Consider the following 25833-nt stretch of genomic DNA (forward strand, 5'->3'; position numbering starts at 1 on the left):
GATACTCAAAGTCCTTAAAAGAACTGGCAACACGGTGTCAGCCATCACTGGCTAGGGTGAAACTGGTCACAAAGAGGTACATGGTGCTACGCCAAAAACCTCCTTGTGCCTGCTTGGGTCACTTGTGAATTGTTGAAGTCGACCTTAGTTTTCATGGACGATGCCCACCTATCTCCAAACGCTCCCCAACTAGTTGTTGAGCGATAATGAAAGTTGAAAATGTGTGACACAAACTGAATGCAGAGACCATTCATCTTTAAAATAAAAGTTGTGCCTTTTGAAACACGTTGGCAGCAGCAGCAGGAATGCACAACTCTACTGAGGCCTTAATTGTAATGGTACAGCGAGTGTCATTGCAGTGTAATCTTGTTCTGGTTTCTTCATTTTCTTTTGCCGTTGCTTTACTGTTTGTTGATTCCCCAGGCAGTAAGCTGTAAGGAAAACCTGTATTTTCTCTGCAACATGAAGGCTTAGTCAAGTCTAGACTTTACTTGTGCTCCATGTCTCTGTGTCTTGTTCCATTTTTTATTGCTGAAAAGTTGTCCATCACCCTGGTGTTACAGCAATGTACACTTCAGTATACTCAAACTGCTATACCCCCACCCACTTAAAGCTTCATCTTGTACCAGGCAGTACATCTGCTACATTGTCCATTTGGTTATATCTCCCAGTAGTAGTCAACATTATTGTCTGAGTTAAGATTATCTTGGTTTTGATTGTAGAATTGATCATCTGTTTCCTTTCCCGCCTTTTGTTGTTCACCTCCAAGGTTGCTTTAACCCCTGCCCTGTTTAGTCCGTTAACTCTGGTTTGTTTTCCCTCTTGGTGCAATTCATCTGTGCTGATATAAACATGATAATCGCACTTGGGCACAAACCAAATCAACTGCACCAAGACCCTTTGGAGGAGGCCTGGTTCCAAATGAACTCCAGAGTACTTTGTTTATGGTGAGAATGTGCCCTTGATCTGACCCAGCTATTGGGTCTAAATTGTAAGTTTGAGCCAAATGCACATTCTGGGTTGTAGCAGAGTACAATAAATGTACAGAGAATACAAACTTTGAAAAAAAGTAAGAATATTAGGAATAAAATCTCCATGTTTTCCAGCTTGAGCTACCGAGCCTCTTTGCGTCAGCATTGGAGTACAGCTTTAAGCTGCTTACCTGTTGCCTACTTGTCCTAGTCACTTTTAGCATGTTTTCTAACTATAAAATACTTATTTGGTTGTCACTTAAACACTGACAAAAACATAATTTAATTGCTCTGGCATTTGAGAATCCTTTCGAGGTTAAGTTCATCAAAAGTAGATTGGATGGTGGGATTTTGTGAAAAAAAATTGTACTCCATTCTTTAGTGGCATTGACGCAACAATGAAAAGTGACAGTACATCAGAGGAGCTGTCACTTGTGATTTTGAGTCTTCCCTGATTTGCTGCACAAACAACTGACAGAAAAAGTCTCAGCAATTTTGTGTTTTTCCAGTGAATCGCCAATACTCACCAGCAGCTAAACCTAACCCTAACACACACAAACACATAAAATATACACTTTTAAATGTGTGGTAGCACAAGTCAGCGCAACACACTCATACACACGCAGACACAAATAGGTTACGACACAGAAAAACATACATACACACACTCATTCATGGTGGTTATCAGCTTTGTAAATGGCTCCAGTTACAGTATTTTCCAGGGAGGACCTGCCAGTAGGTTACAGTCCATTACAAAATACATTACTGAACATTTCCCTCTGGAGGAGAAAGAGAGGTAGACCGAGAAGGAAAGAGAAGGAACGACAACATTTGGAGTTAAAAGGCTGAAGAGATTCTACACATTCGGCATTTCAAGCCCTCTTTCTTTGGCTCTGAGTTATATTTGCTGATGGCAGATGTGCAGTGAGGCCGTTATCTCTCCCAGACTAATGTGTAATATGGCAATATCTGAAGAAAATTCTCCAAATTTGGCGTTACTGCTCTACAAACATACTTAACATATGTGTAACAGCTGTCCTCTCACACTTTGTAATTCATACTATTCTGTCAGAAAGCTTAAAAATAAATCACTGTCCACACTTTCCAGACCTGCAGTGGAGCTCTGCGGATCAAATACAAGACGAATGAGAAACAGACACGAAGAATGGAAGGAATGACGGCGATATGAGGAAGACATTAGGAGAGAAATAACACGAGTTGTTTCCTTTTCTTTAAGTTCTATTATAAGAGAAATGGCGGAGGAATTATGGGATAAAATACGAACAGAAACACAGACCACTGAAAGTATTCGCAAGACTTTCATTAAGGTATACGGCAAATATGTGTCTACATGTTTTTCTTGTATTACACAGCCTCCAATAGCCAACATATGCAGTGTGTGTGTGTGTGGTTAATGGGTCCGCAGTGCTTCTCAGTATCTTACTGTAGTATGAAACAATCCCAAAGGAAAAATAACTTTATACAGCACTGTGAGTCAGTGTGTGTGTGTTTGTGCTTCTTTATTAGACTCCCCTGCCTGCCTACCAGATTCTTACTGTTCTATGAAAGAACTCCATAGAGAGACATTCAGCTAGCCTCACTGATGGGATGCATTAAAAAAACCCCTCTATGGCCACATTATATGGTGAAATCAAGACTTTTCTTCCTCCACAGAACCCTCTGAGACAAATACACACCAGCAAAAATGCACATATTTGTCCAGGATCAGCATCAGTAGTGGGTGTAGGCTTTCACTGCTCTGTAAGTGCTATCTCAGTGACCCAACCGATGAAGTCTTGGCTAGTAGATGATCTCTTAAACTGCCATGCAAATGTATCATCCGGTTGTAAAACTGCTCGTCAGTTTGTTGCAGAGCTAAGACAGACAGACCGACAACCATTCACTCCTACATGTCTTTGGACTGTAGGGGGAAGCCAGAGTACCCAGACAGAACCCATGCAGACAGGGGAGAATATGCAAACACTATACAACAGGCTGCACGGAATTAGTGTTTGCCTCACATTAAGGTTCTGGGTTAGACCGCTTATGACCCGAAATCAGATAAGTTGTTAAGAAAATGGATTATATGGGGTGTGGTAGATGAGTCACTTCGAGCATGAGCCCATCTAGTATACATTATGACTATGTTCTTCATTGTAACTTAGCAGTCCCCAACCTTTTTTGCACTACGGATTGTTTATTTCCAACAATATTTTCACGGACCGGCCTTTAAGGTGTTGTGGATAAATACAACAAAATAAAACCAGTACCGGTACCAGAAAAAAATACGATTTATTCATAACACATGGGAAAAGACCCAGGGAAACCAAGTTAATGCTAAAAACAATAAAAACACTGAAAACCATAAATTTCACACCCGAACCTCAACTCTCGTGGCCCGGTACCAAACAACTCACTGACTGGGCCGCGACCCAGTCCGTGGCCCAGCGGTTGGGGACCGCTGTTGTAACTGGATTAATTTGAGGGTTTTGGGTTTGTGAGATGGGGAAAAAAATGGCAAGACGTGTGAAAAACTGTTTTGTTTCACAAGCTTCATTAAAATATTGGTGGCTTAATTGATAAGGGAAACAAGAGCACTCACAGAGCACAACTCTCCCCGAAGAGCGTGACCATAACCCGAGTTTCACCAAAATGAAATCATCTCGGGCTGTTATGGTATCTACCATCACACTAAATCTGAACATGATGTCTTTAAAACTGTGGATGCTAGATTGCTAACCAACAGCCAAACAAGCGGAACCAATTACATGTTTAGACTGTATTGTCAAACTGTTTAATCCAGCGGTCCCCAACCCCCCGGGCCACGGACCGGAGTCATTTGGTACCGGGCCGCGAGAGTGAGACTCGGGTGTGAAATGTATGGTTTTCAGGGTTTTTATCGGTTTTTAGCGTTATTTTGTTATCGTTTTTTTTTGTTAACTCGGTTTTCCTTGGTCTTTTCACGTGTGTTATGAATAAATCTTCTTTTTTCGGTACCGGTACTAGTTTTATTTTGTTGTATTTATCCGCGACACCTTAAAGGCTGGTCCGCGAAAATATTGTCAGGCACAAACCGCAAAAAAGGTTGGCGACCGCTGATTTAATCCACTTTACAAAAAAACCATCTCAGGAATAAGTAATGTAAATGTAATATCACTTTCACTTCCATCGAAATGGTGACAGATTTTAAAACACATTAAGAAACTCTGAAAAAGACACTTGCTAATTTATAAAATGTACATTTTCTACTATTTTTTGTGTAGTTATGCATCTAATAAATCTGAAAGCTATTTGAAAAAGCAAAATACCATGAAGTGGTCTTGACAATGCCTGATGTGTCTTAAGAGTGCTCCCCTGTGTTTCTGTGCAGCAGCAGTTGTCTCTGAAGCATTTCATTGTCCAGCTGCAGCACAAAATCCCCTCACAGAATACACACAATCACTCACTGTGCGGATGAAATGTGCTATGGCAAATTACCAATCTTACACACCAAGAGAGTGTGTTTTCATGTGGCTATGTAAATACAGAAAGGTGGAAACAGAAAGAAAAGGAGATAGAGTATAAGCTGTGTGTGTGCTGACTCTCTCAACAGGGAGGTGCTACCTCTAATTAATAACCAGGGTCAAACTTAGATCCAATGGTGAACCTTTGGGCTTTTAGCATCCCAATGGGAAATCCATCTGGAGCAGCTGAGCTGCACTAAAAGCAGCATGTGCAGCTCATATGTGGTGCCGTCTCTGCACTGTGGTCTTAGTAGATCCAACCGTTTGGATGCCTTTTAATAACCACTAAACTTAGAAGAGCCTTTTAACCATTAATTGCTTAAAATGTGTAAATATTTCCAATTCACTTGTTTCAAGAGTTTAATGGGAACAAGTGACTTTGCCAGTTTGGCGTTGAAACCTGAACACTTGCACTACTCAATGCTCAGGTTTCTTTCTTTTTTCTTAAGAAAGACTGCTCTACATTAGATGTATTGTGGTTGGGTGTCTTTTGTTCTTTCTTGAGTTGAATCTTGTTAAGCATCTACAGTTAATGACCTTTGGGCTTTTGAAATACTGGAAAGCCCCCATTGTATGATTAAAAAAACAACACAGGAGCAAGGTCAAAGGAAAAACCTTCTTTTCATCATTTCTGACAGAAGAAATATACTTTTTACATAGTAGTTTAGCAAAGGTGCATATTTCCAACACTACATCACACATTTCAGTTGATTTGAATAAGAATATGGTCTCAGTTGGCATATGATTGACACATGAAGCTTACAATATCAAACCAAAGGCAAGACCCAAGTAGACTTGAGGAACAAGGGAATCATCCAAAAGATTAATGAAGGTTGAAATAATGAAATCATGGGTATAAAAATGCACAGGGAAAAAAATAAATCATAAAAAAGAGTTCAGAGAATGCCAACTGGAAGAAATCCTTATCATGAGAGGATGAAATTATATTTAAGGATGAGAAATTGAACAAATGAAGCACAATTCAAGATTTGATGGCTGAAGGGAAAGGGAAAGGAAAGATGAATCACAGAATAAAAGATGCATTTCAAGATTGGATTTCAATGTTAGAAAGAATGGAGGAAAACTGAATAAATAAAAAACGATATGAGGCCACAAATAAAGTGAAATGACAGACAATGATGCCAGAATGAGATCACAAAGTCACGGATGAAACTAAAGAAAAGGAAGACGAATGACACAATGGCCATGATCAAATCCAGACAGAGAAGACGCTCACCCTTCTGTACACAATGATGGACTGAGGGTGAGGAAGAAGGCATGTGATTGGCTAGGCCCAAATGCCCTCCTCATCGTCCTATCGGTTAGTTCAGTCCAGCCGCAGCGTGAGTTCAGAAACAGGAAGTTAGTTTAGCAAAAAAGGTAAACTTGCGTGCAGAACAAGTAATAGTGCTAAAAATGGTTAACTTTAATTAGTAAATTTGAAGAGAAATAAGCTAACATCCAATAGCCCAAAATGGCAATATGACTTGCTGGAAAGTCTTTCATTCAAATATTATTAAAGAAAATAAAGATTTCACTGGTTTGGCCAATGCACACCATCCGGCGCAGTTATCTTACCTGGTCTGGGGAGGGTTTGTGATTGTTGGGCTGCTCTGAGTTTGGGGATGAAACCTTCAAATGATCATCCTCATAGTTGTCGGCCATCAGCTTCATCCTGTTCTGCGTCTGCAGAGACAAAAAAAATATATCTCATTAGAAACACGTTTTTGTTTTTAGGTGGAATTTAGCACGATCATCATTATGACATTCGTGTTTTAGACGGAGCATAAACCAGTGTGTGTACGTGTGTGCGTGAAGTTAATTTGTTGAGGAGTAGATTTTTGAGTGAGTGCCATGAGCTTTGCCTGAAAAAGTGTGCATATGTGTGTGTTTTTGTGCGCAAGAGGAAAACAGTAACAGAGGGCTTCCCAACTGTCCATTTGTATTTGAGTTTCAAAAACTGGGTTGGTTCATCTTGCACATTTCAGACTGCAAACACACGCAACCATCATGCAACCTGTTGTGTAGCTTGTTAACTGGTGCAGAAAAATAACAGGCTTGTTAAGTTGCCACTTGAGGGGAGATCCATAAAGACGTAGACAAATATTAGACTGTACACATACAAAGGCCTCCAAAACACTTTCATCTCCTCCTCCTCCGTATCTTTCTTTCCTCCATTCTCATTTCTCCTGTCTTTTCTCTGCAACCATCTATTTGCTCCTCGGATTACTGTCACATTCCCCCCCCCCCTTTTCGTCCTCTCTCCTCGTCTTGCTGCTCCATCTGTTTCACATGTTATAGTTATACTTCAGGTTTTACAGTAGGCCTGCAAAGTGTGAGGGGTGAGAGATGAAAAGCAAGAGATGGAGTCAGTATAAATCTGTAAGTCTTGTATACTCTAAATCCCCTTAGCCTCACACTGAGCCCTGCAAGGAACAGGAGCTTAAGCAGGACAGACTGAGGTTTTGTGTGTGTGTGTATGTATATATATATATATATATGTGTGTGTTTGACAAAAAGTAAAAAAAAAAATTTTTTATATGCATTTGTTTGAAAGCTAAATGAAAGACTGCACTTTTAGGAGTGTGCATGTGAGCAAAACGATCACGCGTCTGACAGTGTGTTACACTTGTTGAGTATCTGGAACTGTACAAACGAGCCCATGCCGCACTTAAAAACACCTATAAAGCAAACTCGCAGAGCAGACAGTTTATCTCCACACCACACAAGTTTGAAGATAAACACACGCAGAGCTGTAAAGTCACCTTTATTAGTATCTGCCCTCCCCCGCAACCGTTTTTTTTTATGCTGTTGTTGTAACATATGGAAAGTTCATATTCACCAGACACTGGCTTGGGAAACACAAATTTAATGAAATTAAAAGAGCAAGTAAGACTTGGTCCAGACTGTACAATACACACACACACGTGATAGTTGCCTGCAAAATATATATTAATACATATATCACTCCCACTTCACTTTATGTACATATGTAAAATTGTGTATTTTTTTATTTGTACACTATTGTTTTTCTCTTTTATTTATTCCAATTATTATCTCTAATTCACTTTTTCTTGCTGACCCTTGTGTTGCTGTAACGTGTGAATTTCCCCAGTGTGGGATTAATAAAGCCGGTGTCTTTGTTTGTTTCTATGTTCTTCTGAATGAAACCTTGGATAGGTTCAAAAGTGCTGTCGATTCACAACCTAAAAGCAAACACGCCCAACGTGGGGCTTGAACACACGACCCTGAGATTACGAGCCTCATGCCCTACTGACTGAGCTAGCTGGGCTATAAAGCACTGCTCAACATTGCAGGAAGATTCCTTTTATACATAATATGCTTTATTTAAACCATAAGGTTTAAATAAAGACCTTCTTCATTTTCAACACAGCTGTAACTGCGCAATTATCTCAAACATGGGCTTGACATAGCAGCAACACCCTGAAGCCTACCAACTGAGCTTGTTGTCCATCATAGGTAAGCATCTCTTTAGTGGACTGTGTCACACTGAAAGATGGAGGAAGAGGTCTCGTGTGTGGAGTCTTACGGTTAATTTCTAGAAATATGCCTACATGACTTGTGCCAGGAGTTTGCCTCAAAAATGAAAATAGATAATAATAACCCAAAACCCCAGGTGGAGTATGGAGCACGTGACATAAAGCTGAACAGACAGATGTGCCTCTGGAAAGTTTATTTCATAAAGGTTGAGAGATCGTAAGTAAACATACATTAAAAACATTTGCTCCAACACTTGCAAAAAAGGCTCTGGGATCTGGAAAGCAAGAAACAAAAAGGAGGAAAGACAGTTAAGAAGAGGATAAGCTGTGTCAAGAAGGTGCCTGATTTCTGATCTCTTTAGTATCTTCTGTCCTACCTTTCTGTAAAAACACTTTATCTGTGTCCTGTCCTCTTTCTCCTCATCCTAGAGCTTTCTGTATCAAAATAATCCCCAGTTCCTCCCACTCTTCCTGTCTTCATCCCTCACCTCTGTCATACATAATACTTTTGAAGATTAAGTCTTTTTACCCAAGTACCTAACGCACTCCTTTCTGTAGTTATCGAAGCTCACTTTGCACTGATTTTAAGTGTCTTCTTCCCATCTATATCTGTGGCCAATTCCAGCTTCTGTTTGTTTCCTTCCTTCTGCTTGCAACATGTCCTCTTTCTCTCTTCTTGTTTTCCTGTCTAGTCCACTATTTCGAGTTCATTTTGTTTATTTATTTATTGTTTGTTTATTGTTTATTGCTTGAAGAGCCACTTGGGGCTGGCTCCAAAAGCAAGTCAATCCCAATAAATTGACTTTGGCACCTTAAATACTGATATTAAATGCTGCAGAAATAAACACGTTTACAGGTTGCTACAAAATGAATTTGGTCTTTAAAGATAAGCAAAAGTCTTTGTTCTTTTTTAATCGCAATTTAAGGCATGAAGTGGATCACCTGAGCATATTTGTGCCTTTTGGCACATTATTAATGCAATAATATGACAAATAGTATGAGTTACAGGGTGGTTAATTGTACAAACAGCCCCATCCTATTACATTTGTACCGTACTTATTTACATCGATACTCATAAGCAAGTCTTCATGTCTATGTGAAGCAGCTTTCTAATTAATCTAAAAGTGCGGTGTTCTGCCGTCTCGTCCAATTGTGGTAATTTTATTACTAAAAGCTTTTAAAAATGACTATGGCCAAAATTCTAAAAAAAAAGATTTTTATTAGTCTTTAGTAAAAATCTGTCTTTAAATGATGGAAAATCTAGAGAGCAACATGCAAGAGGGAAAAAAAATCCTAAAAATGAAGTTGATGCAAATCGGTGAGGTGGAAAGACAAAGAAGAAAGTATGGCTGAAGAAGTGTCCTCATTTTCCACTTTGGCCTTTCTTTACATTTCTCCTCTTTCGCTAACTGTCAGGAATGCTGACTTCAGCTCATTTGTTCTTGTGCCAACTCTCTTTCTCACTTAATCTAATCATCACACCATTATTTCACTCCTCCTCCCTCAAGCTTCTCTACGTCTTCTTCCCTCCCCTCCGCTTCTCCCCCACACATCCTTCATACAGCTCGGTTGTGACTCGCTAACAATCGAAAGAATGAGAAACAAATGAAAACGAGGTGAAGTGAGGGGGTGGGGGGGCTGCTGAGCCACGCTTGGAAGAAAATTATTTCATTACGATAACGCTCTGGGGAACATTACATGAGATTATTGTTTCGCCTTTCTCTCCGGTGGCAATAGAAGCGCCTTTGTAGATATCTGTGCAATTATCAACAATGAGAAGTTGCTGAGTCATGGTTTGACAAGAACTATTTCATCATGATAAGAAATTAGATTACTCTTAACCCATTTTATATCAAGAAAAGAAAATTGTTAATAAGTGGAAAAATACAAATGATAATGAATCGTGTTTGAGCTGAGCGCTGTGGAGATTATTTCATTGCAGTAAGTCTCGGCGGTGTTATAAATTTGATTAGATCCACATTTTTTCACTTGCCAGTAACACGGGAGGTCATCATAACTACAAACAAGAAGTGATGAAGAGTTTAGTGGGAAAACAGAGCATGAACACTATGAACTGTGATTCAGAAAAGAAGAACAGGGGCGTTATAGTATTAAAGATGTTTTTAGTTCACAAATAAAGTGGAGATAATTTAATTAGCAAAACAAAAATAGGAAATCTAGAATGTCAGGACATATGTTCTAAGAATGCAAATATTTGTTGTGTAAAAAATATTTTAGTAAAGATTTAAAGATTAAAGATTTATTTAAATATGTTTTGACCCTTTATGTACCACATTATGGATGCGGACAGATCTCCTTCAGGTCAGCTGGAAATACAATATCATCACACGAAGAGCCAAAGTCTTAAAAATGTCCATATTACAGCCATAGAGGTAAATGGTAAATGGCCTGCATTTGTATAGCACTTTTCTAGTCCCTAAGGACCCCAAAGTGCTTCACACTACATTCAGTCATTCACCCATTCACACACTGGTGATGGCAAGCTACATTGTAGCCACAGCTGCCCTGGGGCGCACTGACAGAGGCGAGGCTGCCGGACACTGGCGCCACCGGGCCCTCTGACCACCACCAGTAGGCAAACATGGGGTTAGTATCTTGCCCAAGGATATTTGGCATGCAGCCAGGAGGCAGCCTGGGATCGAACCACTGACCTTCTGATTAGTGGCTGACCTGCTCTGCCACCTGAGCTACAGCCACCGAGGACCATAGCCACACATACATCCCTGACCTGTAACTGTTAAACATGTGTCTGCTAAAGGAGAGATCCTGCTAATTCCTCACCTCCACCCTCTTCTTTCTATTGTACCATTTCATAAAATATTACAAATATTATTTTTTCTTTGCTTTTGAAATTGAGTGCGTGGCACAGATGGAGTTCACAGAGAAACCAAACTCTATGCATTTAACACATAATATGTGTCAGGAAAAATCAGTTGTTAATATTTGAAATACACTGCACAGTCCAGGATCCATGAATACCAGTGATTTGCTGTAAATTTACCATTGCATTGGATTTCTCACATTGGCACAGGTGGATTTTGTGATAGGCAGGCAAGACCAATCCAGTTGTATCATATATTTGGGTTGTCACATGCGCTTACGGCAGGTATGTTGAGAAATGTTTAGGGCTTCAGCAGATGTGTGAAAACTGCTTTAGAGGAAAGAGGAAGGAGACTGTGGGATACACAGGAGAGTGAAGAGTGCTGAAGTTACCTTGATCTACAGCCTCCTGCAGCTGGGGGTCAAAGGTTAACATGCAGGAAAAGCTTTCAGGGACACAGGTGCGTTTTAACGTATGCAGTATAAGCGCAACAAATACAAATCTTCTTTGCTTGTATTCACTGGTTTATTAAATGTGCTTACAATCGCCATATCATTAGTACACAGCATTAATACGTTGCAATGGATTAACTGAAATAGTTTCAATCTATAATAAATTTCATATTAGATAGGGTAAGATCAATTCTACATGCCTGTTACTACTCTGCTCCACAAACAGCTCCATGGCACGAGAAATGTAATTCTCTGAATTTAACCTGCTCTGTAGTGGGGTCTGACAGCTCTGCGGCATAGGTTACTGTGCTGTGTGAAACCCAAATTCAGACCAGACTGGAAACAGTATTTAAGCACTCCATCAAAAAACACCCCAACTCTGACATGTGACTCACTGGTCGTCGTCAAAAAACAAACTTCAAAAACTTTTTCAAACAACTTTTCTAACACACGCATAAGTGAACCGCATTCATAAAACTGCAAACCCAGAGTATTAACCCAAAGTTAGCTTGCTAACTGAAACCTGCCCGCCACATGAGGCGTTACGACAACCAGAGTTTACTCGTCATCAAAAAACTTAGACTCAGTTTTAATTTTATGCTATCACTCTGCCTCTGTCCACTTGTCAGTTAATTTATAAGCATCTAAAAGTCAATCCGTGACACAAGAAAATGCTACATAAGCCTCAGCTTACTTGATAACATTGCAAACAGATGCATGCGTACACACAGGAATACTGAGGAAGTCTCCGCTGTGATCCATCACTGGAGACTGAACATTATGGCTCTACAGAGAGAATGGGAGCGAGAGAGAGAGTGAGAGACTTGGAGCTGTGCAAAACGTTACACACCCTTGCATGCATGCGCACACTCATAGCAGCAGACAGTTGAGTCTCTGTGTTGTCAGTAACCACCTTCGAGACCCTGAAGTGTCATAAATGACTTCAAATAGAACACGGAGACGGAGACGAGATGGAGGGATGAGGAAGGAAAAAAGAGAGAGGGTGAGGACTGTTACTCTGACTTCATTTGACACTACTTTCTAACACCGTGCACTCTTAAACATCTATTCAAACACTGTGGCGTGCAAATGTTGCTTTTCTTTTGCATAGCCAATGCTTGTCTTTTTGAAACCTCGGAGCTTCCATACATTAAGTCAACTTTTGGCAACATTGAACACGAAAGTCTTGTGATAGCACATGTATTCTAGTGGTCCTTATGACAAGTTAATCTGAACCATGGGATTTTAAAGTGAATGTAAAGCTCTACGATTTCTGCTTAGTTATGATTTACCATGTGTCGTTATCATATCTGCATGTCTGGTGTGCACTGTGCTTACGAGATTGCTGATTACACACAGAGTATGCTTAGATAATACATTTTTATATGATCTAAGCGAGTTTAACAGACAGTTCCACCAGTGAAAGTTACATTTCGTGCAACTATCAAATTTAAAAAAAAACAAAACTTGGATGGTATTTCTGTAGAGTTCTTTTGTCTGGGATGTATTGGCAGTAATTGAGCAAAACATAAAATGGAAAGTGCAACCGATAACAAAGGTCAAAGGTCAAATTAAAAAAAAAAAAGTAAAATGTAGAAAAACAGTGCAAAAAGTGGAGGGAAGGAAAAAAGTTAGAAAGGGATTCCCTGTACAGTAATTTTCCTGTTTTTTCACACTTCCGTGTATAATTTAACAGCTGAATTTTGTTAAGATCAGTCCTGGGTTTGTTATTATGTATAATGTATGAAACGTAACACCTTTAGTATTTGAGTTCTTCCACAAAGCTGACAGCAAAGTTGGTGAAAACTAATCCCAAATGTACTTGACAGAAAACATCTGTTTGACTGTAATTATGAAAGGGCTTGTGAATGATGCTACAAGCCTGACAGTTAAGCCTGACAGTCTCTGCTTTATTAGCTGCTAAAAATCAAGCTTTGGCTGTGATAGAGGTAGACTCATCTTGAGCATCATAAATCTGTATTTGCTACTAGCTGTGTGTTTTAGCAAGTTCCTTTGTCGACGTGAAGCATGTTTTCTATCGATTTGGACTCCATACTTAGTTGGCCGTGGTCTCTGCTCCTATTTGTGATATTCATGGACAGTATCTCATGACCTAGCCAGAGAGAGTCGGGTGTCCATTATGGAAACCTCAGAATAGTATCCTTGCTTTTTGCAGACGATGTGGTTCTGTTGGTTTCACTGGCGCGTAATCTTCAGCATGCAATGGAGTGGTTTGCATCTAAGTGTGAAACAGCCTGAATGAAAGACAGCACCTCCAAGTCTGAGGCCATGGTTCTTTGCCAGGAAGTGCTGGAGTGCTCTGGCTCCCTTTGGTTTGAGGGAATAACTGTCCCAAGCGAATGCTTTCAAACATCAAGAATCTTAATCAGGAAGTGGAACATGAGGTGGATTGTTGTGGCATTAGAAGGAGCACAGGCGTTGGACTGGACTGGTAATAAAGAGATAAGCCGCGGCTCTACTCTGAGCCCCTCCCGGATGGCCAAACTTCCACCCTATCTTTAAGGCAGAGGCCAGCCACCCTTCGGAGGAAGCCCATTTCTGCCGCTTGTACCCGCGATCTCGTTCTTTCGGTCACTACCCACAGCTCATGGCCATAGGTCAGGGTAGAGACGTAAATCGACCAGTAAATTGAGAGCTGCGGTTTTACACTCAGCTCTCTCTTCACCACAATAGACCAGTACAGCGTCCGTATCACTGCAGCCGCAGCACGAATCCGTCTGTCGACCCAAATATACTCATTCATACATTGCTTTTTACAGAACTTTGATCTAATATTCTGACACTCTTAATTAATGTATTAATGTATCAAGGGCAAAATGAAGAATCTTATAGACACAGGGGATTAGTAGACACCCCTAAGCCACAGCTGTCTCGTCAGAGATCCGGTTAGGGTGCCTCCTGGGCACCGACCTTTGGAGGATTTACAGGCAGACCCAACTGAGGGGACATCCAGAACTTCCTGAAGAGACTTTATATGTTTTCTGACCTTGTGGAATAAGAAATATGCTTCTTACCCACTGTCTATCACAACCTTCCTTAGTAGAAGGATGGCTTATGGTTTATGGCTTACCATAAACAAAAGTTAAGGTGTATATTAATTTAATACTGAAAGATATCTACATTTACTACTGTGACATTAAACTTAAGCTCCACTAAAAAGTATAGAGCACCTCATCGTATACTTCGTTGGTTAAGCAAGTTAATAAAAGTAATATCACATCCAGAGAAATGATGAGACATACAGAGGAGAGAACAGTAAAGAAGAAATCCACCAAACTCCCAGTAGGCTCATTCACTAAGGAGTTGGTTATTTCAAAAGACCCACGAGAACCTTAACTGCGTTATGGAGTGTGTGTGTGGGAGTGTGTGTGTGTATGAATAGACCTCTGTGTGGAACCACAGAGGCATTTGGTCATGTTTATATCCTTGTTTTTGGCCTGAGGGAATGTGTACACATTGGTGTGAGCATTTGTGTGCTTGAACTTATTAACATCTAACCGTGGCAGTAAGGTGACATGCAAGGTTTTGTGTGTGTTAGTGTGCATGTGTCTGCGGACAGAACATTTACATAAATACCAGTTCATAAGAAAATGTTGCCACCAGAACTCTGCTGAAGTTCAGAACTCTGTGTGTGCATGTGGTGAGAGTAGGAGTGGTAGGTTAATCCTAAATTTACCCTTTGTGGTTGGAGTGCTGCGGTTACATCTGGACTCAGTTTCTCTCTGCCAGTCTTGTTTTTCTTTACTACTCTTGTCACTGTCACCTCACCTGTGTTCCCACTGCTTTTATTTACTTTTTTTTTTCTTCCAGATTTGGAACCTGCATTCCTCTCAAAAAGCTTTCCTGGTTTTTCCTTGGATGTCAGTGTTTGAGTCTTACCTGCTGTTTGAGCTGTTGAACCAGACTATCCTTCTCCCTTTTCAGAGCTGCGACCTCTTCCTGGGTTTTCTTCTTCTTGGACGAGGAGAGTTCCAGCAAGGCGATATTGGCGTCTTTCTCACTTATCGCTGCCAGGAGTGCCTCTTGCCTGCGCAGAGACCGATCGTGATTAGTAAAGCATTCATTTTTATTAAAATTACATCAAAAGAAAGGAAAACTGTTGCTTCACACACATTCTTAAAAGCATTTAATAATGCTCCTTGTCATAAAAAATATTATGAAATAATTTTTCACTAAGAATGTTTCAGGAGTAGTGCAGCTCCTGGTCTAGTTGTGGTGTTAATGACACTGAAAAGTTACAATGACATTACTTAAAGTTGAAACTATCTGCGGTTAATCTAGCAGTGGACACAAGATGCCTCTTTGTGTCAACACAGATTAAAGCCCAGTCTTTTCCACCTTTTTCTGTTTGAATGTAGAAATTGCAGGAATAGATCACCTTAAACTCTGAACCAGTACAACTATAACCAACTGCATGGTTGTAGACTAATTTAGGTGAAGCAACCCTTTAATTTTATGGCGAACCCATGATGTGTCAACCAGAAGAGCGCACTCATCTTAACCACACTTAAGCTCTATATTATGAAAAAACACGAAGACTCCTGATGGTGACTATGATGCAGAGCATGCAAACAAGAGTTTTCCAGTATTGTTGCTTAGACTCACCAAATACCAGATGTTCATTAATGCAAATATCTAATCAACCAATCATATGACAGCAACTCTGTGCATTTAGGCATGTAGACACGGTCGACACGACCTGCTGTTCAAACCAACCATCAGAATGGGGAATGAAGGTGATCGAAGTGACTTTGTATGGTTGTTTGTGCTAGACGGGCTGACATGAGAAACTGCTTACCTACTGGGATTTTCCTGCACAGGGTTTACTTAAAAATGTTCACAAAAAGATAAAATATTCAGTGAGCAGTGGTTCTCTGTACAAAAATGCCAGAGGAGAATGGCCAGACTGCTTCAATCAGGAACTCAAATAACCACTTGTTGCAATCAAGGTATGTTGAAGAGCATTAACACATCAAAGCTTAAAGCAGATGGGCTGCAGCAGCAGGGGACCACACACTGAATGCATCATTTAGGCACTGCAACAACACTCAAGCCTACTTGAGTGTTGTTGCTGACCATGTCTATCCCTTTATGGCCACAGTGTACCCATCTTCCATCAGGATAATGAACTACATCACAAAGCTCATATAATCTCAAACTGGTTTCTTAAAAATGACAATGAGTTTTCAAATGACCCACACAGCCACCAAGTCATAGTCCAATAGAGCACCTTTGAGATGTGGTGGAATAGGAGATTTACATCCTGGAAGAACTGTGTGATGCTGGAAATGGTAAATGGTCTGGTTCCTGTATAGCGATTTACGTAACTTGCTTCATTTACAAATTCATAGAAGGACTTTTTCAACATAACTGCTTTCTATCTAACATTCATACACATTCATACTCTCATAGATGCATCAGTGTTTCCAGCACTTTGCTGAATCTATGCCACAAAGATTTTAGGCACTTGTGGAGGTAAAAGGGTGCCTAACAAACAATATGTTCCTTACAAAGTGCCAAGTGAGTCTACTTCCCATTGATTCTTATCTGATATGTCTTTATTTTATTCATCTAACTTTTTGCACTTTTTGATTGGCTCTTCCTGCATAAACAGTTATATAATAAGAAGATACATGACAATGATGAAAAACTAGGGGAAAAATAGGGACAATCGTGAAAGTGCATATTTTCTAACTTGGTTGTAAACACAAAACTCCCAACTCCACAGTATTCCAAGAAGGGCTAAGAGCACATATTTGATATTATCTGCAATTGGCAATTATGTAAAAATGTATTTTCAAGTCTCTATATGCCTCTCTCTCCCTCCGTTTCCATACCATTCTCTAGTCCCTGTCTCCATTTCCAGCCATTTTGACTCCGTCTATCTTTCCCTCCTGCCTGGATGATCTGGTTGACAGATAGATAGCATTCCATGTGGTCGAGAAGCACCAAGCCACATCCCATTCATCCCATCAGCCACAGATTGGACAGAACCACATTCAAGGACACCCAACGTTAAGAATTCTCAAAATTATATCTGTTTTCAGTCTAAATCGCTGCTGTTTTTTCCACAATCCCATAATGCTCATATAAAGACTTGCCACACACAATCAAACAAGCACATGAACACATAAAAAATGCAACTTTGCACAAAAAAAAGTGGAACACTTTCACTTTTCACTTTTCTTTTTGTAAAAGTGTCTTTTTGCAAATACAGTTTTAAGACATTTAAATAAGTAAACTCAAAAAGAAGAAACTAGAATGCATCAACAACTCACGAATTAGGCAAAAAATGTCAGGAGTTTGGACATATTAGACTTGAAGTGAAATTGGTAATTGGTTTTCTGGGGGATGTGCTAGAAAACGGCAGCTCCAGCTTTTTCCAGATTCCACAGGGCACCTTTAGTGGTCTTATAGAGTCCATCGTTTAGCAGTTCAGAGCTTTTTTGGCAACAAGTGAAAAAGTAAAGGCATATTTGGCAGAGGTGTTCATAATGTTTGAGCCAAATCCACACTGATGCAGACAGAGGTATAATTTATTAGCATTTTTTAGATTCCATTTCTGAGCGCTTTTTCTCTTTACTAAACACGCAATTTAACCCTCCCTCTCCCCCTGTCACATACACACAGAGAGATACAGCGGTGCAACAAGGAATGCAGTGATGAGGGTGTCTAAATGAAGACAGATTACATGTTTAGACTGTGTGAAGACCCACAGATTCTTCGGTCAACCTCATGGACCAAACTGTCAGTGTACAAATGTCCTATCATGCATCTAAACTGACAGGGGAAGCTGGGACATGGGTCGGTAGATTAATTTCCTGGCCAAATTAGGTGCTGTCAGGTATCCCAGTGTTTAATAATAAAATGAGTTATTCGAATATTTTTTTTATTTTTTTTTATTTTTTAGTGATAGAGTGAGGGAGGGAGGGAGATCAACGACCTACAGGTGAAGATCAAACACTACAAACTAGGGACAAATATCATTTGGATATGTTCGATGCCTTAATTATTTGCAGCATATTTACTGATAACTCAGTAAGTAAAAATGTCATTTGCATGTATTAGTGTTTCATTTTATCTTATGAGCCATGAGAAGACCTGCTGATATTAGAAATAACTAAAATTCTTATTATGATATGAAATTTAAAATAAAGAGCAATCAGTGAACTATATGAGATTGATAGTTAGCCCCATTTATGCCAGTTATAGATTAACGTATTGCTTTTCTTTATCCTCCTAAGACCCGAACTCTTTCATGGCACGCATTTTTAATTTCTCTTTGCTATTTGGGCTGATTGGGACTTGATGAATGTAAAAACAAAGAATTATGTTTTTTGGGTTTTTTTTAACCTGATTTTTGTTCCTGAGAAAAATTAGATTCACATATGAGGACACTCGCTTTAAATTTCGATAGAACAGTGGTAGTATAACGTCCTCGTAAGTAAAGCAATATTTAGTATTTTGGTCTAGACAACCCAAAATGTGATGTCCACATATGTGGACGCCAGGTCCTAGGAGTTTAAGGTTTTTATACCACTCTACGCATCATGCAATCAAAAAAAATAAGCGTCTTTAACTCTATGAAATACTTTTCCTCGCTATTACTAAGAATGGTCTTTTTCTTCGTCTTTGAGCCAATCAATTAAATACTTTTTATACAAACATTAGCACATGGACTTTTTCATTCCAGACTGTGAGACACTGGAACAGTCTCACAGTCTTTCCCCTTTCCTTTTATACAAACACCGGTACACAGATTCTGACTCACACGTATGCAGAGAGGCTAATGGAACATTACTCTTGTTAAAGCTAACAGTGCGTCTAGTTTTATACCATATCTGAGGGTTACCTGCCAGCACAAGGCGCTTATAAACCCCTGGTGATAAAATGATATTTATTCCAGATGCACTTGTCTCATTCTGGGCCTCTCTGTGGCTCTCCCTTCTTCTCCGTCTGACACACACACACACAGAAACACACTCTCTATGCTTGACATTCCCAGCTAAGCACATGCTTATGACAACTGATGGTTGCGGCTACTGCTATTGCTATGTAATTGTTAAAGACAACTGTTTCGAGTGCAGCACTCTTTTGCCGAATCTTTGGATAATTCTACTGTGAAAGGGCACTTAAAACATAGTATGCTCTTGCCACTGTTGGCAATCTGTCCTTATCATTAAAAATAACAAAGACAACGGAGCCAGCACATTGTGGAGGAAAGGGTCCCAGTGGACGTGCAGCCTTAGATCTGTAACTCCCCTTTCAAGTCTTTCCGAAGCAACAGGATGAAGGAAGGTCTACTAACAAAGAATAATATCTTGTTAAAGAGGTTAGTTCTTTCATACTGTAAGTTTTCCATTTTGGAATACACCTTTTGGATTAAATCCTGCGGTAATTTTACACTAAACGTTTCAGTGAGTACTTGACGTTGTGTTGGCAGTAGTGTATATATACACACGGTATCTGTCATATTATTTTGTGTTGATGAGCTCTTTTCTCTGTCTGTTAAGCCAACAAAAGCACTGTATCAGAAAAACACATTCCTTGTTATTTATTTCAATATCACTGCTGTGATGGTGCAGTGGGTGAACCAAAAAAGATTTGCCATTGAAATAACATCATATATAACATGCTGATGAGACAACTTAACAATATTCTCACAGCTAGATTCCTGAAAGATTATAGTTGGATGGAATAAGCTCCATCCCATAATTCATTAGCTTGCTGAAGCACCTTAACAGGCCAAGCTTTGGACAGCTGGCCTCTCATTTGACACAACTGAGGATACTTTGGAATACAGAGGAGTTCATAGCTGACTCAGTGACTGCAAGGTGCCCAAACAAGCCTAAATCATCACCCGTCCACCACCACACTTGACAATTAGTATCAAGTGTTTGTGCTGATACACTGTGTTTGGTATTTGCTAAATGTGATGCTGTGCATTATGGCCAATCATCTGCACTTTGGTCACATCTGTCCAAAGAACATTGTTCCGGAAGTTATCTGGTGTGTAAACTTTTTAGAGTGAAGGGTTTAACTTTCTAAGCATATTTGTTCATTCTTTTCTTTAATTGTACAGTTATGAACTTCAACATTTAACATGCTAACTGAGGCCAGTAGAGTCTGAGATGTAGCTTTTGGGGTTTTTCTGCAGTTCGTCTGAGCATTGGACGGTCTGACCTTGGGGTGAATTTGCTGGGACGTCCACTCCTGCAATTGTATTAATACACTCCTAAATGCTCCAGATCAGCAAATTGCCAAAACGAATGCTTGTATAGAGGTGCTGGCATTTGCTGTTAATTGATTAATGAAGTGCCTTTGATTAGGAGCACCTGGCTGTTACTTAGATTCTTAAATTCCTAGCAGTAAAGGTGTATTTTTCACAAGTCTGGTTAGAGTCCCATGATTACTTTCCTTTCCACATGACATGAGAAACACTGAAAAACACTAAAAACTATTCCAATGATAAGTTTACTGAGTTGTCATTGTAAATTCACACATACTGGTCCACCTGCCCGTTTCATCCTATCACCAGACAAGGGACCAGATTTACTAAGCAGAAAAAAATGAGGGTGAGACTGTAACTGGAAACAAAAAAAAGCACAGATTTCAATGGAAACTTCTGGGGCTCATCTACTAATGTGCAAAATGATGACAGAGCTTGGAACTTGTACTCGGACAAATATAACGTAGGAGCTGTTTTTATGTTTTCTTTGGGGGAAAAAACATGACAGCGCAGACCACAGAGAGGCAGAAGAATGAGATGTTTTCTGTGGAAGAAATTGCAGGTGTCAGTGGAGGAAGTAAATAGCAACTGCTGTTAAAAAAAACAAACAAAAAACCTCATAATTGCAATGTCCATTCTGCTCACAGAAGGAATATCTGAAATTCACTGAGGTCAGTGAGGGCAAGGTAAATTGAGTCCACAGGGGAACGTGTATTCCATTGAGGAAAATTTATAAGACAGCATGAACAGTAAGGAGATGCACAAAGTAGATATCACATTTATAGAATACCATAAACCTGAATCTGACTGGTAGCCTACATTTGCTCTACTTCTGTTTTCTTGTTGTTTTTTCTTTTACACCATCAGGAATTGTATACACACACATACACTTACACACTTTATCAATATTTCTTACTGGAGATGATGACGTATGATTCACCTAAATCCCCTCTCCCCAGATTTAGCCTGAAACTCTCACAAACACAAGCCACAAAAATAACTTTTGTCCACACCTTTCCATCACTACCTTTTCACTCTGTAAATCCCGACAGTAGCTTTCAGTGTCAAAGAGCTTCGGTTTAGTCCAGGAACTGATTTACTGTCTTCTCAAAAAACATTTGCCAGTGGTGACTTCAATATAATTTTATGTGTAAATTTATGGTCATGGAAAATAAATCATGGTTAAAGTTAGAGACATATAACAATGGGAAAAATTAAATACATGATATATGCAAGACAGGCTGGAGTAGGAAAATATATTTATTACTCCAACAACTGCAGCTGCGTGATGGCATGCAGGCTTTGCAACCAGATTGAGGTTGCTTGTGACAATGACCACCACCCTTATCCCCTACCTCGCTATGTTGGACAGCCTTCTTATCATAAAGGGATGTAAACTGTTGGGAATTGTCAACTATCGGTGTAATTCATTGGCCAGGAAATGCTGACTAAAGATTTCAGTCCTACAGACAGTCCTTATGTTTTCATTTAAGCTTTTTACAAGTTATTAACAAGTTTCCATCTAAAATTTCTCTCACTTATTCTCTATCAGTGCTCCCCACCCACACTGCAGCTCTCGTTTCCATCATTTCTTTTCCCTCATCCTTCACCACTCGTGCTATCTCTCTGTCTGTAAAGAAGACTGGAGGAATTCTTTCCGTCATTTGGCGGTCGTGTGCCATGATGTCATCGCTGTGGCGACAAGGCAGACAGTAAGCAGATATACACAAATGCACCAGGCACCTGACCCCAACCCCAACACACACACAAACACACACAGGGGCTCTCTCCTTTCTAAAACCACTTAAGGCCCCTCACTTTATCACAAACCCTAATGCCTGGTCTTAGATCACTCGCATTTTTCTACACACACACACACTAAAGCAGCTTCCCATGTACGCTGCATTATCTCTTCATGCTGTTGCCCTTTAATGCAATCTGCCATGTGTATATGTGTGTTTGTGCCTATACTACTGCATTGGTATTTTGTGTAAGGGTGTATGTGCATGCTCACAGGCTCTCTGTGTGTATTCAAAGCTTTATTCCTTGCATTAGTGTCTATATGACTGAAGTGTGTGTATGTGTGTGTGCCGATTCAGTGCAGTGTGATACTGGCCAGTCTCTTTCAAAGACAAACACAGAGCTATTTTAGAAATAATCCTCGTTCTCTGTTCTCTGTTTCCGACTGAACAAAAAAGCTCTCCATTGTTTTCTGTGGCACTGTCTGCTCTGGTTACTCTCGAGGCTGCTTGCGGGACGCCAGAGTTGACTCGTTAACCCCTGTATTACGCGGTGCGTGTCAAGCACTGTGATGGGACGTTTTCTTTAAAAAAAAAAACAATATTCATGAATTGTTAAGACTTTTTAATCACATTTAAACTTTGATATAGTTTTTTGTTTTTTCTCCCCCCTGGTGCTTTACTCCCCGCAAAACCAGCTCGACCCCTACTTGACCAGTGTTGAGAAATAAGTGAGTTTCAAGGTAAGCAAAAACAGCAAATTCACTTAGCTGGCGACTGGGGATTCGGGAAAATATGTTAATTACACTCTATAATCACGTTAACCATCAGTGCTTTGGTTCTCTTTAAACAAAAGCAGACAGGAAAGTTTTGAAAACAGCGAAACAAAGAAAATCAAACTCATTCCAATCTCCACAAACTGAGATAATTCTTATTATTTATAGAATTTATGTAGCAGTTAAAGGACACTGTGTCTGCTCTCCATTAACCCTGTAGATCTGCCCATGCCACTTCTGAGCTGCTTCACCAGAAGATGAAAGTTAGAGAATTACAAATTTGTGAGCTGGTTTCTGTTTTATAGGTTGAAGGGATGCCTTAAAATATATCCAACTGCATTGCATAGAACTGAGCTTTTTTTGTTTTTTTATCTAACCAACCAATACGATGAGTCGATCAGGCCAAAGGAACCAATTTAGATGCTCCAGATAAACTAGAGCAAAAGCTGGCAAACTAAAGTCGACAGCATTGCTATAAAACTTCAACTTCTTACTTCAGCTTCGATACAAATTTGTCTGGGGAAAAAGAAATATATGATCAATCCTTTATCAGGTGTTCTTTTTCTCAAATTTTCTTTATTGTGGTCCATGTGTCAGGGCATAAAATGTGTAAATGTGCTCATTTTGAGACATACTGTAAAAAGAGGGCACTGGAGTGGTGAACAGTGTAGTTTCACAGCAAGGTCCTGCTTGTGGGTAGTTTGAATCCAGGACCATCTTGCTATGAGGTGACAGCGGCTACTGAAAAAGACTGGGGCGCCTTTCTGTGTGTAGTTTTCCCTGTGTATGTTGTCCCTGGGTACTCCAGCAGTCCAACAACACACATGTTAGGTTGACTGGTGATTATAAACTTGCTGTAGATGTGAATGGTAGTCTGTCTCTCTGTTTTAGCCCTGTAATAGACTGCTGACGTGAACAGGCTATATCCTACTGGGGTAGGCTCCAGCTTCCCTGTGATCCTGTATTGGATAAGGAATTAAGAAAATCAAGTGCTATGGATATTTTGTCTTTAACAGACACGTATAAGGTACTAATTTGATAGGCTTGGATCAGACTTAGACAGATCACACTGAAGAACATAAATTAAAACAATTTCAGACCTTACCAACTTAGCTTGAAGGTGACTTTAGAGAAAAATTGACACATGAAATTTGGAAATTGTGTGAACAGGCATACCATTAACTAATGATAAAAAATCCAGTTTCCTGCTTTTTCTCTTTTGTGCATGAGGAAGGAACAGGGAAGCAGCGAAGGGGCAAAAGATTGGCTGTGATATTTTTGTTTAATGTCAGCTAAAAGATAATTTTTTACAAAGAGGAGAGTGCAACGTAGAAATGAGAAGAATAAAGCTGTCTGTCAGTTGTGGCTAACAACATGTGAACTCACACATATTGTGCAAACAGACACACAGAAACAGAGGTAGTGCTAAGATATTGATTGGAGAAATCTGCGATAGAGAAAGGAAAAAAAAGGACTTCCTTGTTTTTGTTTTTTAAACCTTTGCTGACACGCTTTTAGCTCCGTTTCCGACAATCCTCGCATGCATAAGCACATCTCTTTGGTTGGTTCTGCTGCTCATGACTGTGCATAATCTAATTGTACGTGAGGATGTAAAATTAATAGATTTCTCCTCTTTCTCTCTCTCTGTCGCTCTGTCTCTCTCTCTCTCTCTCTCTCTCTCTCACACACACACACACACACACACACACACACACACACACACACACACACACAGTTTCTGTGTCTCCTGAGTGGGTTTCTGCAGAGTAGTATTTCTCTCCCAGCTGACAACTTCTGTCCTGCGGCGGACAACCAGCAAGTAGACAACTCATCTGCTTCAAGCCCAGCTCCCTCACTTTCTCTGCCTCTCTCTCTTACACACACACACACACACACACACACACACACACACACACACACACACACACACACACACACCATACATTAAATATATACAGCCAGATTTATATCTGACATGGAGTTAATAGTTCCTGTAAAGCAAGCCTTTTCTCCACTTTGCCCTCTGCTCTTAGACTGCACTGCAGTACACTACACAAACTCCCAAACACAAACACTCTGCTTTATAACCCTACAAGAGAAAACACAGTGCAACGAACGCACACATCGGAGCAGGTTTTATGAAACATTTGTTACTGCTGGCCTGCCATGTGTGGACCATCAAAGTTAAGCCAATAAATCTCTGGTTTATAGTAAACTATTTACTGTAGCGCTCTCCTGCAGAAGGGCCAACACAAAGTTTCACTTCACCACATTATACAACTGAGGTTATTAGAGAAAATTATCGACACCTACCGACGTGGTAATGTGCGATCAAAACTTTGAAACAGTTCTCTAGGGCTGCAATAAACACATCAAAGGGATAACGCTACGCTGAAAAGGCAGAAGAATGATAAAATGATTATTGGGAATTACAGCTGAGAATGGCCTCGAAGCTTTAATTCAATGCCAAAATCCAAATCCTGTTTACTGATCTGGAAAACATACGTTCTTATCAAGACTATAAAAACTGAGAAAAATAATAATGAGTGAAAAAATGATCCGCTTGCCGTCAGCACAGCAGCCAGAGCCTGATTTGGTAGAGACTTTGTTTTATGTTTGACTGACGCTGCCTAGATTAAAGTAGCCCGATGTATAACAACACAGTGAGAACAGCAGGATTTTTTGGGCAAGAACTTTTTGAGAGCAGAGTCTGTGTCTTAAACTATAATGGAAGTGGGTCAGAGATGCTGGACATGAATAATTTAGCATGGAGAGAGAAGACGGGATGAGAGACCATCTG

General features: G+C 39.9%; 1 protein-coding gene and 1 non-coding gene across 11 annotated transcripts in view; both read right to left on the reverse strand.

The window, feature by feature from the left end:
- Positions 1-25833, reverse strand: part of LOC102799062 (ELKS/Rab6-interacting/CAST family member 1-like) — a 142647-nt gene that overhangs the window by 24405 nt on the left and 92409 nt on the right. For 7 of the 10 annotated variants that reach the window (XM_087830697.1, XM_087830696.1, XM_087830695.1 and 4 more), the window contains 2 exons: positions 15169-15316; positions 6053-6160 (listed from right to left, as the gene is read on the reverse strand). In XM_087830697.1, coding sequence (XP_087686823.1) covers positions 6053-6160; positions 15169-15316 — 256 coding nt within the window. Of the gene's footprint in view, positions 1-5711; positions 5790-6052; positions 6161-15168; positions 15317-25833 lie in introns of all 10 variants that reach the window. The other 3 variants (XR_015716656.1, XR_015716655.1, XR_015716654.1) reach the window with 1 other exon arrangement.
- trnat-cgu (transfer RNA threonine (anticodon CGU)) lies at positions 7694-7766 on the reverse strand. The gene has a single exon. It is a non-coding gene; the product is annotated as a tRNA-Thr (tRNA).

The sequence above is a fragment of the Neolamprologus brichardi genome, chromosome 17 (assembly GCF_056152115.1).
Source record: "Neolamprologus brichardi isolate AB-2024 chromosome 17, ASM5615211v1, whole genome shotgun sequence".
NCBI classification, from domain to species: domain Eukaryota; kingdom Metazoa; phylum Chordata; class Actinopteri; order Cichliformes; family Cichlidae; genus Neolamprologus; species Neolamprologus brichardi.